This window comes from Rhea pennata, chromosome 2, assembly GCF_028389875.1.
Source record: "Rhea pennata isolate bPtePen1 chromosome 2, bPtePen1.pri, whole genome shotgun sequence".
Lineage (NCBI taxonomy): Eukaryota > Metazoa > Chordata > Aves > Rheiformes > Rheidae > Rhea > Rhea pennata.
In genome coordinates, this window is record NC_084664.1 from 54776965 (window position 1) to 54795219 (window position 18255).

General features: G+C 43.9%; 1 protein-coding gene across 2 annotated transcripts in view; it reads right to left on the minus strand.

Moving 5' to 3' along the window:
* Positions 1-18255, minus strand: part of AOAH (acyloxyacyl hydrolase) — an 87397-nt gene that overhangs the window by 41607 nt on the left and 27535 nt on the right. For both annotated transcript variants that reach the window (XM_062569558.1, XM_062569559.1), the window contains exons 6-12: positions 14479-14538; positions 8343-8413; positions 5929-5989; positions 5355-5425; positions 3890-3938; positions 3413-3461; positions 2124-2218 (exon numbers count right to left, since the gene is read on the minus strand). In XM_062569558.1, coding sequence (XP_062425542.1) covers positions 2124-2218; positions 3413-3461; positions 3890-3938; positions 5355-5425; positions 5929-5989; positions 8343-8413; positions 14479-14538 — 456 coding nt within the window. The remainder of the gene's footprint in view (positions 1-2123; positions 2219-3412; positions 3462-3889; positions 3939-5354; positions 5426-5928; positions 5990-8342; positions 8414-14478; positions 14539-18255) is intronic.

An 18255-nucleotide genomic window follows, 5' to 3' on the forward strand; every position in this document is an offset into this window, starting at 1 on the left:
TGGAGAGTCTGGGTGGAGAAGAACCTCCTGAGGTTCAACAAGGGGGAGTGCAGAGTCCTGCACCTAGGGAAAAATAACCGTAGGCACCAGGACAAGCTTGGGGCTGACCTTCTGGAGAGCAGCTCTGCAGAGAAGGACCTGGGAGTGCTGGTGGATGACAAGTTGACCACGAGCCAGCAATGTGCCCTTGTGGCCAAGAAGGCCAATGGTCTCCTGGGGTGCGTTAGGAAGAATGTTGCCAGCAGGTGGAGGGAGGTGATCCTGCCCCTCTACTCAGCCCTGAGGAGGCCTCATCTCGAGTACTGTGTCTAGTTCTGGGCTCCCCAGTACAAGAGAGACATGGAGCTACTGGAGAGAGGCCAGCGTAGGGCTACAAGGATGATCAGAGGGCTGGAGCATCTGCCCTATGAGGAACAGCTGCGAGAGCTGGGCCTCTTCAGCCTGGGGAAGAGAAGGCTGAGGGGGGATCTTATCAATGTCTATAAGTACCTGAAGGGAGGGTGTCAAGGGGACGGGGACAAACTCTTTTCAGTTGCCCTATGTGACAAGACAAGAGGCAACGGGCAGAAATTGAGCCACAGGAAGTTCCGCCTGAATGTGAGGGGGAATTTCTTCACCGTGAGAGTGATGGAGCACTGGACCAGGTTGCCCAGAGAGGCTGTGGAGTCTCCTTCTCTGGAGATCTTCAAGGCCCGCCTGGATGCAACCCTGTCTGACATGCTGTAGGTGACCCTGCTTGAGTGGGGGGGGGGGGGGGGGGGGGAGGGGGGTGTGGACTCTCCGGATCTCCGGAGGTCCCTTCCAACCTTACCGATTCTATGATTCTATAATTCTATTACCATCTTTATTAGACAAGATAATATCAATTATCATTAGCACTAATTGATTACACTCATCATCAGCTCTGTCATCAGTGTCATTTGTCTAATCATTGCTCATAAACGTTTAACACAGAAAAACAACTGCTAATCTACAATATCTAAATCAGCTCAGCTCTGGGAGCAGAAGTGGGAAAATACATACAATTCTAATTGAAGCACTCACACCTCCAATATCATTGTAACTACTAGAATTTTGAAATTATTCTTCAGGAATTTTCCATATTTCTGTTCCACCAAGACCAAGAGATTAGCATATTTCCATCAGGAAAGATGGGCAATGATCCATGTTGCTTCTGAGCATTCCCTCATCTGCTCACCCTCACGCAACAGAGCCCTTGCAGTGAGAAGGACAACGTACGATCCTCCTCAGGAAGGGAGCAACACCAGCCCAGCACAGATGGGCTCTTGGGAGGAAAAGATGATGCAGAACAGGAGGATGCCTGCACATTTTTCTCCACCACCCCACTGCAGTTTGTTAGAATGATCTTTTCCCCTCAATTATTTCATTCCACATCAGTGAATTACAACAGCTGTAATCACAGCATAATTCACGCAGGTGCATTCTTTTATTTGTTTGAAAAGGGGAAATGTTGTGACACTGTCTGAAAGCAGACATCATTGTGTTATGTGCTGCGGTCACTACAGAAACTCTTTCCTTTAGGGCAATTCCATTGTAAGTCCCTGGGTGACCTTCCAACACTTGCAGACGTACCTGTGCAACAAACCTCAGCGCCTGAGCACTTGAGTTATTAATTCTATTTCATACATGCCACAGATGGGGAAAAGCAATCTGAGACATGTAATTTCAAAAAATGGATGCTTAAAGCAGAAGGCTCTGGACTGCCAATCCTACAACGCTTGCAGAAGCAAGAGGGGCCGTACCAGCGAGCTAACAGAGGTGCCTGTTGATGGCAACACAGATCCTGCAGACAACATGGATCTCCTCAAATCATGGGCTGGTGTTTTTAAAGCCAGACATCCTGGTTTCTGTCACTGGCATGGTGCTGGAGTGGGGAAGCCTGATCCTTTGCTGACACAGTTGCAGAGCTGGTACGCCTTTTTGCCTGCAGGAGAGGAGCTGCAGGAGGGCACCGGCTCTCCCAGGCATGCGAGACTGGTCTATAAATCCCAGCACAACGGGCATTTTGGGCTTGTCACCACTTGGCAACTGGTGGCACAGGGCAGAAAGCAAAGAGCAGCCAGCAGCGGGGCGGTTTCGACAACCCGAACACGATTTCTCACCGCCGACATCTGTGTGACTGTCATCCACTCGGGAGGGATGTGGAAGTGGGCTCCGGCTGAGTCCCCCAGCAGAACGACCCCTCGAGAGTCCGCACCTAAATACATTTTTTAGTTATATAAATCAGTCCAACCCAGGCAGGGCATGTGTCCACAAAAAAAACCAAAACAGAACAAAAAAGCTTGAGACAGAGCACAAGGGCAAAGCCAAAAGAGCTGCAGCAGCGCTGGCAGCCGATGGGGTGGCAGCGCAAAGGCAGCGCCGGGCACCGTTTGCGTGGCTGAAATCTCTGCAGCTCTGGCCCTGCCATGGGATTTTCATTCCAGCTGCAGGAAAAACCTGCATGTGCCAACAGCCACGCGGAAACAACTGGGTGGCCAGCAGGAATAAGAGGGAGAGATTTTCTTGCTAATCAGAGAAATTCCCGCGCTGTTTTATTCAAGGACAGAACCGTCATTTCAGCATGGGCTCTGCTCAGCAGCTGATGTTTGCTTTTTTACTACCTATAGGATATTCATTAAAAATACTTAAAATCAAATGTTTGGGGAAATTGTATTGCTCAGGAAACCGCTAAAGGCTCTTTATAATTGAACTAGATGGTGGCTGCTCTACTCATACACATATTTCCACTGGAGCAATCTGGCTTTCTGATGATTAATGTTACCTAGCATTTGTAGATTGTCTTTCATCTGTCAAAGAGTCTTGCCAGGCAATGGTTCATCTCCAGGATGGTGGTTTAAATAAAAGCCAGCGTGAGTAGCAATTTACAGTTGTGGCTGTTTAATAATGGTGCTTTATTTGTGTATATGTGTATTCACGCATATGATATTCATGCACGTAAACACACACGCTGCTGCCAGGGACATGGGTTGATGGTATTAGTTCACCTCTTTAAAGGCTTCTCCAAAAAAGCATCAGCATCACGTTGCTGGTATTTACAGTAATGGGTCGTACTGGGCACACAGGAGGATTAAACCGCTGTTCTTAATCCAGAGGCATGCCCTGTAGGATAGGTGCCCAGCTGACCTCTCCTTTTGCTGCTGTCCCTGATCTACGTCTTTCGACCTGGTGACTGAACCGGCTTTTAACAGGAGATTAGTAATAGCCTGTGCTTTTCAGGTGTTCTCTTTGCTCATTCTCAACATTAAAAAAATCAAAATTGCCATTTCTGCCTTTCTAAAGAAGCTGATAAGTCTGTTATCTTTTCTCTACATTGTCAACAACCATGAAAATATTAAAATATGTATGAAATAATTCAAAATACATATTGTCGCTTATATTAAAGACTTACCTTTGCAGAATTTCTCTTCATAGGGAATTCCATCTTTTGGATCCACCCCCTGATAGAGGAGAAAAGACACAGCTGAAGGTATCTATCTAATGCCTGAAAAATGATAGTGTAAAATGGACACCAAAAATTTTGTTCTTCTTGAATTTTGGCCTGTAGGAAGCACTGTATCATAGTAATGATGCTATCAATTCAATTGTTTTAATGAGTATTTGTAGATTTAAATTAATTTTAATAGTCATAATTTCAAATAATCATAAGCATCAGTAAACAAACTTCTCTGCTGTTTCCCTCATTTTTCCTTATTTTTTAATAAATATGATTTTACTATTTGGAATATCAAAGGCAGTAAATAAAAGAAGTGAGTAATGCAAATCAGTTAATAAACCAGAATAACAAATGCTTGCAGACTAATCCTAAAGGAGGAAAAAGAGAGTAGGCAGTCAGGAAGGAATTTAAGATGTAACTTCCTTTACTCACCCATATGCCATTACAGTTAGAATCACTTTTCACATCCCAGTTATCAGGACTAAAACAGAGTTACAAAAAGATATATAGGGTTAGAGAAAATAAAGTAAAAGGGGCTTTTAAGGAACCCAGATTCTTTATGCCATTTTCTCTAAGAATATAAAATAATGAGAAATTCCTTTCTGCATGAAGGTTTTTTTTTCTTTCTTTGACTTCAGGAGAGGTAATTTTTTTTGTTCCAAAATGCAATATTAATTTCAAGTCTGGTACTGCAGGGTGCTGAATAACACCCTTTTCGCTCCCATATTCACTTAACTGAAGAGAATGAAAATGGCTTTCACAGAAGACAGGCTTTTCTCCCTTCCCACAGCCTTTAAAATCCATGGAAATTCACTGAGCTCCTGACTCCAAATTTGGCAGAATGGAATGAGGACTCCACCCAGCCCATAACACAGTTTAATTAGCTCGGGCCTCTTCTACAGAGATGCTTCCCCTATTCAGCTTTGCACTACCGTGGTTTTGTAAGGTCTTTTCTACTCATACAGTGGTGCTGCCCATGCTGTGCAGAATGTGACTCCTTCCAACCTACACGTTACACCCAGCTTTGCTATTCTATGCCTAGGTTAAACAAACTGAGGAAAAACAAAATGAGGAGGAATTTCTTCACTGTAAGAGTGACAGAGCCCTGACCAGGTTGCCTAAAGAGGTTGTAGAGTCTCCTTCTCTGGAGATATTCAAGGCCTGCCTGGATGCAACCCTGTCTAACATGCTCTAGGTGACCCTGCTGAACAGGGGGGTTGGATAAGATGATCTCCAGAGGTCTCTTCCAACCTCAACCTTTCTGTGATTCTGTCCTACTGGGCTAACTGGGAGTTATTTACCTAGACTGGGGCATGCATGCTTAGCTCAACCCATCTGCAGTACAACGTGAGGACTAGACCCTGGAGCTCACCACCCATGGGCAGCCTTCCTAGATACTGCTAACCAGCATGGGATGCACGAAATATGTGAGATTTTCATACTTTAACCCTTTCTTCTGCCTTTGGGCCCATCTGGATGGTAGCTCTTCTTTCCTGAGGCTTTTGAAGGGATCCTTATTTGGGGGTGGACTGTATCACAGGGTATGGGGATTTTTCTGTCCTTGCCTGAGTGCTGGAGAAGGCCACGGGCCCTGTGTTTTCATGCAGGGTATTTATTTTCCAACTTACTAAAAAGAAGATGACAGTGCAGCAGCCACCCAGGAGCGCACCAGCGCTCCCCAGCCACTACCAGGCATTTGGCTGGGAGCCACAGGCTGGAGCAAATCTGAAACACCTTATCTGATGCCTCACCCCCTCCAAAAAAAAAAAAAGAAAAAAAAAAAAAAAAAGGAAAAAAAAAAAAAAAAGAAAAAGAAAAAAAAAAAAAGCAAAGCTGGAGCTTGTCCTTATGCAAGCTGCAGTTATTAAAATGGATTTAGAATAATTAAAACTGTTACCGCCTGCCAGGGTACACGGTGGCGTTTTTGTCATTGCAGTCTCTGCCTCGCCAGTGATAGCCCCTCAAAGTCTAAACGCCAGGAGAAGCACACAGATAGGATGGTCATTATTACTTTTCTGCTTTTAATTTAAAATATCTAAAATGAGAATCTAGTTCAAGGTGCAGGAATAAAGCCCAGAAAAATGGGTTCTATTCCAAAGCCCCTTTGCTAAGCTTTAATAAATGACACTATGCACATTTTGGAGAAGAAATAAAACAAGCTGGCAATTTAATTTTTTTTTTACATGACTTTACTTCACCTCTTATTAACTCAGTAAACAGACCACTCAGCAGCAGAGTGATTCACTTCTGCAGGGAGTACAGCTTTATGCATACATCTCCCCAAGTGGCATAAATGAATGATTGTTTTTTCATACAGAAGAAAGAAGATATTTAGCAACAAAAATCTCCTTTCACTCCACTCCTATACCATTTTTTTCATGAATGAATAAGGCTTTGCAGAAAGTAGGAGGAATCCTAAAGACATTCTCATTATCAAGGGATTACTGTACCAAAGGAAAAGCTTTGCTTACTGGGAAGGTACTAAATTTATCTCCATCAAAATCTTCAAAAGGCAGCTTATTTCTTATGACACTGTAAAAAACAAAAACAGCAAACATAGTGTTAACATATGGAAGGGAACTTGTTCAGAAAGAAAAAAAATGCAGTAAGACATTCAGAATAGATAACAGCTAGTATGCTATTCATAGCTCCATATTCAGTTTTAACTCTGTGCTTGTACTTCAGCAAATTAACTCTGCCCAAAGGACCAAATTCTGATTTCTTCCGTATCTTCTAATATCTGGAGGTGAAGCTGAGGAAAACAGGTGCAGCCACAAAATCTAACACTTGATCTCTAAAACAAACTAGCATGTGAAATCTGTGGTAAAACTATCATTTTTGGAAATAAGCACTAACTACTTTCAGCCTGGCAGATCTTGCTAATCTGTATGATACAAAATGTTAACAGAAGTCCTTCAGCCTGCAGGATGGGGTCTTTTGCTGATGTGGACGAGCTTCTTTCTTCCACTAAAAGCAAATAGCAAATCCCCATTCTCACATGCACCCCCTCGAGCCCTCTTTCCCCAGCTACGCTGGGCACAGAAGACTTGCACTTTGCATTGCAAGCTGCACACAAACAAATGCTTATTGTCCCAGGTAAAAGTGGACTTAACATGAAGAGGGGCTGTGTGCACGCAACAAACAGGTAGCCTCACGCATTAACTGAGGACCTGAGTCTCATCTCACAATTCTTGTAGCTAGCCCCACAGACTCCTGGCCAAGCTCAAACATATTCACGAGAAAAGTATTTCACCTTGATCTGAGCAACAGAGGGCTGAACCCTTGGTGGTTGATTACCTTCACTCTTTGAGAATGACTTCTTTTTTTTCCCGATGTGACTTTTGGTTCCAGCAACCATAGGGGTGTTAGCAGTACCTGAAGTAGGTGTTAAAATGATTGTGTCGAGTCTGTGCCCCTTCCTTTTTAGCTGGGACATGTGCCAGCTTTCACACTGCCTTGCACAAGCTACAGGCCACAGCTCCGCCCATCTGCAATGAATGGTGTCTCCTACCTGGCCCAACAGGCAGCCCTCTTTGAACGTCATGCCAATAATCCTTTCCTTGGAAAGCTCCCTTCCCAAGTATTTCTAATCTCTTGGACTCATAAGAGATGCTTAACCTGAGTCAAAAAACAAGTGGGTGCAATGAGGGTGGGTTCTTCAGGCTGTATCGCATCAGGAAAGGAGAAACATAGAGGAGATGGGCAATGCACCCGCCTGTTGGTGCTTGTAACGCTTATTCCGCCTGTACTCAGCAGCTTCCACGTGCTGCTTTGGGCTATTTCATCTCTGCAGTGAGGCTCAGTTGCAAGGAACTGGCGCACATCCAGAACTAGCTAAAAAAGTCCAACTGCCAGGCATGTTTCTGTAGCTACAGGAAGAAGGAGGGGGGAATAGAATGAGAGCAAGAGGGAGAGGAAGAGAACAGATAATTGAACATATTTGATCCAACATATAATTTACAGTTTGATTCCTGCTTCTACTATCTGAACTCACAGGCTCAAACACTCATTCTCCTTTCTCAGGTTATTTATGCCCTGACTTCCATTTTAAAGATGCTTAAGACAGGTTTCATGTTATTCCCAATAAACTCTTGGTATTTGCAGTTTCACTGTAACAAGTAGAAATAGATGAGCAAGCTTGTCTGGGGAGTCAAACCAACCCCAAAATACTGCTGATATAATACTGTTTTCTTCTTAGATTTGCCTAACTCTTCCTCTAACCTATTTATTCCCTACATTGACAAATACTCTTTAGGACTAACAGCCTGGCTGATGACCTGGGCCCTTCACAGAGACTTTAACCTACAGTCAGGACCTCCACAAATTGCTCTTCTTATCCCCTCCCACCCCCACTTAAGTTTCTTCAGTATCTTGAGATTTTCTTTAAGCTTGGCAGATGGCAGACAAGTCATATTCTTTACAGAGCTGTTGCTGCTGCTTGCTGTAAACCCAGGGGAATACGGCTCCCTGCATCGAGCCGTGGGCACCACAACTGGGTGAATACGCAAAACGCAGAAGTCTCTTGGGCTCAGGCAACCTCAGGAGGAAAATCATCCCCTCTTGGAGGCTTCATGTCTTTGTGTATACGGATCAAGGGTTCTTCCTTGCAGCAGAGTATATGCGTACCCTGGGACCTCCTAAAATTGTGCAAGTTTTGTCAGTATTGAAAAAGAACAGGGATCCCTCCTACGACCCTCACTTGCCTGAACCCTATGCAGTCTCCCTTCATACTGCCTGGACAGTGTTTTATGAAAGAAAGAAATATAAGAAGACTATAGGAAGCTTTCTTTTTTTTTTAATCTGAGGATTATCTTTGCCTTTCCTTTGAAAGAAACAAATGCACCATATTGTGTTTGTGATTAAGGACTGAAAATTTTATACGCACTATTTAATCTTCTTGCACAGCATATCCAGAAGAGGAAAATCACATAAATTTGAGAATCCCATGATGCTTTTCTAGAAGGGAAAAAAAAAAAAAAGACAAGTGCATTAGTTCACAGAGACAGTAAGGCTTGGGATAATGAGTGTCAGTGGAGGCCAAAGCTAAATCATATACTTTCTGCATAATAACATCTGAAAACCTCAATGACTCCATTAAGGATGTTATATGCCAGAGGATTTAGGCTTGACATAGCAGTCAACTTACTTAAGGATTTCAAGTGAACATATTATAAACCAATGACGACTCTTGCTTTCAAAGAGTTATAAAATTGAAAAGGAAAGAAGTTCTTATGAAACTGCCTCCTGTCATGTACCAAAGTTATTTTCTCCACCTTTTTTAAAAACTGCTATTCTCATGTTTGATAAACATCATGGTATCTTTTACACTTAGCTCAGAACTACTGAACACAACACATGTTGTGGGCCACAAGGCTGCTTTCTGCATGCTCGGGGCAGGAGGGTTGATAAGCCGGAGGTCAGGAATAATCCCAAAGAGAGGATAAATGGGAGGATCCAGCATGTTCATAGCATGCCTTGATTTTTAATGATTTTTTTAGCATACAAATCTCATAACTGACTTTAATCTTTACGAGATCTGCAGGCCGTAAAGAACAGCTCCTGCAGGATAAACTCTTTCAACTTTAACAGACATTAGCCATGGACCAAGCTATATGAGGAGGTCCCAGGTAATCAGAAAGCTCCAGAAATTAAAACAGATCTTTCCTAATGCATGCTCAAGTTAGAGAAACATTGCACTGCATTGGAGAGCAACTCCGTGCGTTTGCTGCTAATGTGGCTTCACTGAAAGGTCGGGTGGCTTGTAAACACGGAGGGCATTCAGGTGGTCTACAAATGTTGAAGGCTAGTCAGTGCACAGACTAATTATCTGTATTCACTAAGGCCATATTCAGCATGTAAATATGAAGCAGTTGAGCAGATGGACATTCTCATTCACTTATGCAAAGGAGGGTAATTATTTATATTGCTATAGCACCTAGGAGCTCTATTCTTGGACCAGTTCCCTTGTGTTTCACACTTTATATTCACAGAAAAAAAATTAGACAGTCCTTGCCCTAATGAGATTACAACTTAAATCTAATATGGAACAGAAGATAACGGCTGGACACAGCGTGCTATTATTGGTGTGAGGGGCAGTAACCTCAGCATATAAAGCTCTGAATGATGACAGAGACCTTTAAAGAGGGCAGTGAAGGACAGCGAGGTGGTGTTGCAGTGGTGCACAGGGAGCTTCTCTGCAGCATGAGTGAAGGCAGGAAGGTGTTTGAAAAAGAAACAAGAGGTGATGGAGAGGAGCAGTGCACTGCTTGGAGCAGGATGTCAGCCACCAAAACATGTCACAGGCAGGCAGAAAGGCACCAGCCCTGGCCTGAAGCAGGAAGGAGATGCGCTGCCCCAGAGGTGATGGGACAGTACCCAAGGTGCTGACTGCGCTGCTGCAATGTAAATACCATGCTTTTGTTTGGACACCTCATCACTTATCACCTATCCATCTCAGTGGCACTATATATGGGGAAGTTTTAACTCCATCATCTCGTTTTCAGTTTAATTACTGCACACAGTTTTGGAGGGGGAGGGGGTGCGTGCGTATGCACAGGTAGACAGAGAGAGAGAGAGAAAGAGGCACCCAGGCAGAAAGCTACCTTTTCTGAAAGACCTTTGCAAAAACATGTACTCCTTCCTGAAAAGAAAAAAGAAACCACTTCCCCCACCTCTTCCATGTAAGAGTAATCCTAACACTGCCTACAGAAGCAGCAGTGGCTCTTAAGGCTTTCCATCATGCTAAGATTTGTGGCATCTTCTTCTGAGCTGCTGGCTTTTCACTTCAGCCGAAGTCACAGCATGCAAAGCCTCTGAAGTTAAAGCATCCGGAGCTGAAACTGTGCCTGAAAGACAAACTGCAGTGCTTCCCATAAATAAATAAATAAGTAAAGCCTCCTTTCATTCTGCTCGCAGGCTGCATTTAGAGGTTAGCCTTTGCTGTAAGTAGAATAAAACCTTTCCTGCCTTTTTTTCAGCTCATCATTTTAAAATAGCTGCAGACTGGAGCTGCGTTAGCATCAAAAGGAGAATAGCCTGCAGACCCAGCAGACAGCCCGGCTTCGGCAGCTGCGGCTGGGAGAGAGAGGGCCCCGGGGATTTGGGCATTGAGGCCAGCCCCAGCGGCGGTAAAGCACTGTGCTGTGGGCAATCCTGCTGCTTGCAGGAGGCACAGGAGCATTTAATTGATCTTTCAGGGTTCCTTCGGGTACCCCCAAAAGGCTGCAAGGAGCCCAGGGGATAAACTTTGTGTGTGCACTTGTGAAAGAGAGAGCAAGAGCCCGTGTGAGCAGGCGCTATGCGGCTTTCCCCGTCAGGCAGCTTCTCCTGAAGACAGGCAATATGTGTATCTGGGAGGAAGCAGAATCCTTGTCCCTGAGCATCAGGAGTGGGTGGGCAGGAGACCGGTTCAAGCCCCCCTTTGCCTTGCAGGGGGAAGTGTGGAAGAAGGGCAGGGACCGACTTCAGCACTCAAAGGGCTGAAAAGCCTCCATGCCTCTACGTGCAAGTCTCTTTTGGCTCCCTGTGCAGCTTCCCAATTCTCCCAATGCAGGTCTGTAATTTACTGGCACCATCTAATTACAACAGAATTATATGCGTGGTGTTTGCTCTCATTAAACACTAAAGCCATGACACCATTCTGCACAAAGCAGTTTTCTCACTGCTGCTGCTCAAAGATGCCTTCTCTGTGTTTTCCCTGCCCACGAGAAGTTAGTGCTAGAGGTGTTCACAGTGATTGATAACACAAATCCTTTATTCATTGCCTATTAACATTCCATACTGACATTTCAGTAATCATGTTAATTAGTTTTCCAAAAAAAGAAAAAAAGTAATGAGTCCTTTATGCTTGTTGGTGTTTGGTTTAAACCAATCGCTCACAGATGGCTCACTACTTTTAATGAATGAATGAAAGGGATTTAATGAAAGAGATTTAATAGAATTTGGGGGTTGTAGCCATGCTCATCACATCTCTACATCTGGAAAATACTTGTCTTTTTCCCACATCTAAGATGGGCCTAAGAAATGACCAGTAAATGTCAGTCCCCAGGGAGCCGGACAGACTTTCTGTTTTCATTACCGAGAGCCATAATCATGCCTCTTTTATATGTGCAGTCACACACAGCCAACAAGCAAAGACGAGGACAGTTAACAGGAAAAAGCTGCTTGAGAAAGCTGAGGAATCCTTTCCAAAAATATGCAATGGGCCAAAATCACCGTAAATAGCAAATATGGGAAGAACCTACAGATATAACCCACCGTTTCCCACCAACATCACGTTCCATCAGTGGGGCAAAGCTCACAAGAGACCCTGGGAATGTTTTTCACTCTTCACTAGCCTGGATTCGGAGACCTCCTGACACACACATCCTCACCCGCACGTTCAGCCAGGCAATCCCTTCCCATGAAGCAAGAGTGGGTTGGCTGCCCTGGACCTTGCTCGTTCGTGTGAGCATGGGCAGCTGGGCGGACTGTTGTTTGACAGAGTTCAGTCTGGGCAAGTGATTTTCTTGTTATTCCATGGCACGTTGCTGTTCTAGGACGTCTGCCCCCTGAGAGCCCCGCTGCAACACTGATCTTCCCTCATCCCTGCACCTGCAGCTGCACTGGATCAAGCAGAGAGGCCTTACGTGACTCACTGCAGGCATCAACATGTGGCGTTGCACCCAGAGAAGGGGAAGGGGATTAGAAATTTCATGTAATTTGAGCGGAAATCTCAAGCCATCAGTAGCGCTGGGCTGAACAGGAAGGCAAATGAATAAGATCCTGCTGCTTGCTGTTCCGCAGGAGCTGAGCCCCTTCTCCCCTGCCCGTTGTTTATTTCCCTGCCTTCCCAATTTGGCAATGGCCCAAAGGCTAATTAGGAACCTCAATTTTCACTTTTGTGAGCAGCATCACAGTGAGAATTCAGGAAGAAGCAATATCAATAATTTCTTCACAAACAACAAAAACATTTGCTCTGCATTAAGCGCCTGAAGACAACTGGAAGCAAACTGTGGCTGAGCTGACTCATATAAGTGAACCCAGCAGAATAAAAGCTGCCCTTATTTCTCTGCTACTGACTAAGATCGGTTATAAATCTGAAAACTGGGAGAGGCAGAAAGATTTCAAATCCCAGTTTTCAAGTTTAGAGGCAAAGGCAGCCCCTTACAAATAAAGGAAAAATGTGCAGAATTCACGTTCAGGCCACTGCTTGAATTTCAGGCTACCCCAAAGTGTGGTCACTGTGCTCAGAGGCAGTGATTTGGTTATGTGCTCCCTCCCACTTATAGCTTGTATGGCTATAAGAGCAAAGCAAGGATGGAAAAGGAAAAGGAGGAGACATGGAACAAGGAGGAGCTGAGGCTCAGCAGTCCTAGATGCTGCAAAGGAATCTGGAGAAAGGCAGTTCCCTGGACAGATGCGCACAGGGCAAGACTGAGCACGAAATTCATGTTTTTGTAAAACGTCTCAACCAAATCTATACCAAAAATGGTTGGGAGGGGAGAAATGGGATGAGAGAAGGAGGAATTTTCCCTGGAGCCCCGAGGGGGATTGGACTCTCCAGAGTAGACATAGGTGTGGGGTTCATGCGCCTCACTGCAGGCAGCTGGTGCCACTTGGGACATCTTAGGGTATCTGAATCACCCACAGGGGCTGGCTGATATGACACAGGATCTAGATGAGACCTTTGGGACTGGCAGCTGGAGGCTGGGCAAAGCACCACAGGCCATCTCACATATCACAAGGGAACAAGTAGCCTGCACTGGCTAGCTCTCTGCTACCTTTAATGGGAGTTGAACACCTAGCTCACATGCAGACTCCTGAAGTTAGACATTTAAATATTTAGTTGTTTTGGTCTCAAACTTAACTTCACCTCTGGCTAAAGAAAGAAAAAACCCAAGCATTCAAGTGTACATGACATTTCACATTTTTCACCTGTGTTCCTATCCAACTGCAGTGGTCCTGTGCCTTCAGTCCGCGCAACGGGATGACAGATGCTTCCTGAGCTGAGCATTTACATTGAAACCCAGCACAGCCATTGCAAGCATGTGAACATAAGCTCAGAAGTCTCCTGCCTCTGGTAAAACTCTGTTAGCAAAATATGCTGGTTGAATTACCTCTCTCATTTATTCCCTCAACCACTTCTTTACCTAGACAAGAGTCCCTGACCTTGTCACAGAACCAAGTCACAGACTTATGTCCTTTTATTATTGACAAAATCTCAATATGCAGCTGGTTTTGGAGCAGGGACTGTTCCTTTCTCATCTTCTATAAAGTTACTCAAATACTGCAGAGTCACAGGGCTCAATGTTACCTTTTTATACATGTAAATAAGTTTGAGAAGGTCACGGGTACCACTACCTCTTCACCAAAGTATGTTTGACAGAACAGTCTCTTTTGAATAGGTGGTGGAAATAACTGTGCTGAGCAGCAAGACTAAAGTGTAAGTTGACAGTAGCTTATGAAGATTAATGTATGGGCAATGGGAGGAGAGTTTAAGGACCTTCTGGATTTTCTGGGTAAGTAAGTATGCTTATGCTCATAAGGCATTTACTCTTACCAATCCTGCCCATTTTCCATTATTAATTTTCTTTCCCAAAGCTGCAGTTGGTGCTTGCATTCTGTTTTAAGGTTAGCTGCTCCACCAAAGGAGAGTAGGGTAGGTACAAGCAAGTATATCTCAGTGTGGAGCTGCACTGTGCAGCCCATCGACCACATCTTCAGCTGCTGCATGAATTTTGGCACAAGTTTATATCTTGGGTGGACCTTTACAGTTATCCCTATGCTACAAGTATTTTTCATGAAGCTTTGTCTACTCTCCGTGTATTTTTACCTTTCATCTTTATTATCTCCCTCTCCTTTTCAGTTTCCCCTGACAGAGCAGACCCTATACTGGGTAGGAGTGAGTCAGCATTCAACTTTATAATGATCAGGTGGATTTACAATTAGGCAAAATGACCTTCCTCATTCCTGATAAAACGAAATTTTCCTGATAAAATGCAATTACAGTCTAAAACATTCCAATGTCACTGTTTTCTTACCAGGTTCCTGGAAGTCTTCATAATCCTTTTTGCTTTCCTTATTGCAGTACTTAGCCCCTCCTAGGAAAGCAAAAATAAAACAAAAAACAAAACAAACAAACAAACAAACAAACAGATCAACTTCACAGTATCCTGTCAATTTTTCTCCTTATCTTCTACCCCTTTCTGATCAGTCACAACAAGAAAATGATGGATGGGTCCACAAACTCATCATCAATTACGTTTTATTTGACTAACCATCAATTATTTGATCACTATGTAAAAAACCTCAGTTGCAAGAGTTCATTTATTTTGCTCCAGGGCATCATTTATTTCCTCAGGGAAAGTCCAGATCAGTTTAAGAGCTGAGATTCATATACTGACTACACTGTATGATTTGCAGATGACAAACTTCTCCAGTGACTCCCACTGAAGAACAACTTATCTATGTCCAGAAAATGATTATCCATGTCAGGAAGGTCTAACTTGCTGTGGTAGGCTATAGAGGAAACATTTGGTTTGACAACAAGTAGAGTTTATACTCAGCTGAGGTTCACTTCAGCAGGGGAACAGCCAGCACGTGGGAAAATTTAAAGCAGGAAATTTATTTCAGAAGGCAAATCTCCTGCTTAGGGATGAGTTAAGCCTAGGATCTAGGATGGTTAACTTATTATTCTGGAAATACCTGTCCTGCACGGCAAGTTCACCCTGACTGTAACAAAACTGCTTTTTGTTTGAGTTGCATAAGCTTGTGCTGAAGGAACATTTTGGGAATGTTCCAAAATGAGGAAATGGATAATTAAACAGAAAGGCAGTCTGGAAGAACCATTGCAAAGAGGGCTAGAGAAGACCTTGGAAAGGCATCCTTATCCAAAGAGGACAGGTTGGCCATCATAAGGCCACTGATTACAGAGAAGTCAGCTACCAATGTTTATCCTAATAATTCCTCGAATGCCCTCCCCTTATACACGTGCTCCTCATGCTAAAGGGGAAATTTTGCTCAATGGGCATAGCATGTTTGAGAGATGCTGGTGACCTTCCCTGGGGCAGGAGGAGGATGGCTGTGCAGTGTGTCAGGGCTGTTGTCTGAATGTCACCTGCAGGGTATCATTTATACCTGCAGGCCTATTTTACATAGGCTTTGGCCTTCCTCTTGTTGTGTATATCTCATCTAGATTTTCCTCATGCTGCAGCTTGCAGAGAAAAACCTGTTGCCCGAGAGGTTGGACAGGGGAAGGAAATGCCTGCAATGGAAGGAGCTGTGTGGCTGCTGATGCCTTGTTGTTTAATTTTCTTCAACGCTCAGTTTTTGCAAAAACCCAACCAATGCATTTTTTTCAATGCATGTCTGGTCCAAAGTCCTAGCCTGTGCCTGGCTGATAGTGACATGGGAGGAATAAGCAGGGACTTTATTTCTGCACTATGCTGTTAAGCGCTGACTCCTAGGCTTTAGAAATTTGGCAGCAAAGGACACATTGCTTTTTCTACCAGAAGGACTCCTTCCAGCCTTCGAGGTCATAGAAATATGAAGATCGTCTGGTTACACTCAGTTAGCATAAAATGCTGAAGTGTAACTATGGGGTTTGAGCGCACAGGAATTGGGCGTCCTTTCTCCCGTCTGCTTTTCATAATCAGATTTACACAGGATAACGAGGAGAGAAAAGCTCTTTGATCTACGTCCTGGGCCTCCGTGGGACCAGGCAGAGCTCTGGGGAGCACCCTTGAGGAGAGCTCCACTTATGGGCTTGGGTCCAGAGCGCAGGCAGAGGCATTTGCTTTCAGATATCAATACTAGCATGCTACCAGCTGCTGCTTTATTTTCATTTTCGAACAATATTCTTCCATCTCAGTGATGGTAAGTCCCAGATGTTGTTCTGCTTTTTTTTAGGCCACCTTTGAAAAGAGTCACATCTGTGTGATGGCCTCCATCTACCCCCTCAGCTTCTGGGACAAAGAAGGCTAAAAATATTGCCCAGTTGCCCTCTTTCAGAGGAAATAACTGCTTCCGTTCTGCAGGCTGTGAGGTTTGCCAAAAAACAGTTACTGCTGAAAATGTTTCAGATGGGAAGAAAAATCATACTAGCATATTACAAATATGTTAACACTTTGCCGCTAATCAAAATGGTTGGTCAGGACAAACTGTTCTGTCTGCCGATAACCTGCTAGCAGTCCCTCCTACAACCCAGCACAAAAACATAATTGCTAGCTTTATATCTACCAAGTCTGAAGGCTCTGATGCAAAGTTCAGTGCAAGTTTATATTTATCTGACTGGAATTACAGCAACTCAATCTAGGAAAAAGTATGCTTTGCCAAGTGGCAGATTTAAAGCATTTTGAAAAAAAAAAAAAAAAAACCACCAACAAAACCAAATACTCCTTGAGTGATAGCGCCTTATTGAATGGTGAGCGTGCCAGCTTGGAATATTAAAGCAGCATATATTTGCATTTCAAGTAACCACTATCAACATTTCTTTTTTCTGGGGATAAAATTTAGCATGTCACTACAATTGATTTAGGCAGTGATCAAAGCAAATTAATTAACTGGGAAATTCAAGGGTCAAAAATTAGCAGTGAACAATATAAAGGGATGAGGAAGAATAAGAATAAGTGGTAAAGAAGACAGATTTTAAGTATTTTTTGAATAGAAAGCCTCATTCTGCCTACAGCCTTTATAAAATCTGAGTATGTCACAAATAGATGAAAAATGTCAGAAAGGAGCCAAGATAATGTTTCCTAGTTTCTTCCCTCTGGGCAAATTTTGTCCCCCAAAACAAATATCCATCTTGCATTTGCAACAGTTATGTTGTGTGTATGTTATCACTGCTGTCATTTCTGTAATAAAATAACTGGAGACTCAGAGAAGGAAAATAGCTTAAAATTGAGCAGGATGCACAAAAACATTTCCAGTAGAGTAAGATTCATCAGTTCTCTCCTTCTGCGCATAAGAAAGGAAATCTTTTTTGCTTTTAGAAGCAGTGCACGAGAAATGCACATTTCAGCTGCCTACGGCAGTATCACACACGCAAAGTATGAAACAAGAGCAGAATGGCCAAATTACCCGAACGAGTACAAAACGGTCTCCTTAAATGCTAAGGACAAGGTCTCCTCCCCTCTCCTCCCCCTGCAGAAGTTGTTTCAGGAAGGACTCCAGGGCAGTTTGTGGAGGACTGTCATCCGAAATACCCCTCTGGGAGAAAAAACATCCTGGTTTCACGGTCTTTAATCTTTGGTTACTATCAGACTTCCGAGCTCGTCACTCCAAGTTATACAACCCATACAACTTTTCTTGTTGCAGCTCAGCTAGAGAGTAACCTCTGTGCTTTTCCACCACCTCAAAGCCAACCTAAACCCGTGCCACCCTGGAGCTGGCAGCTGCCTGTCCCTTGGTTCCCCGGGGACGCCCAGCCCCAGCTGCCCTCAGCTGCCTGTCCCTTGGTTCCCCGGGGACGCCCAGCCCCAGCTGCCCTCAGCAAAGCATCCCTGCTGCACGGGCAGCTGCTCCCGAAGGCGGTGTGCAAGGCATCCATGCCACAAGTGTGGCTTGGGGAAAGAGGGGCCACCAGGATTGCGCCTGCTTGCTTCTTTCAATGCTGTCTGCATAGCCTATGTTTTACTGATAATGATTTTTTTTTAAAGAGATACATTTCTCATTATAAACAAACAAACAAACAAGCTTTAATTGTCTCTCATTAATCATCCTTGTTAGTCAGTTCTTTCCCAGGAGAGCAGATATTTATAACACATTAGTAGTTTCTCTTCTAACTTCTTTCATTATCCTTTTACCAAGAGTGTGCATAT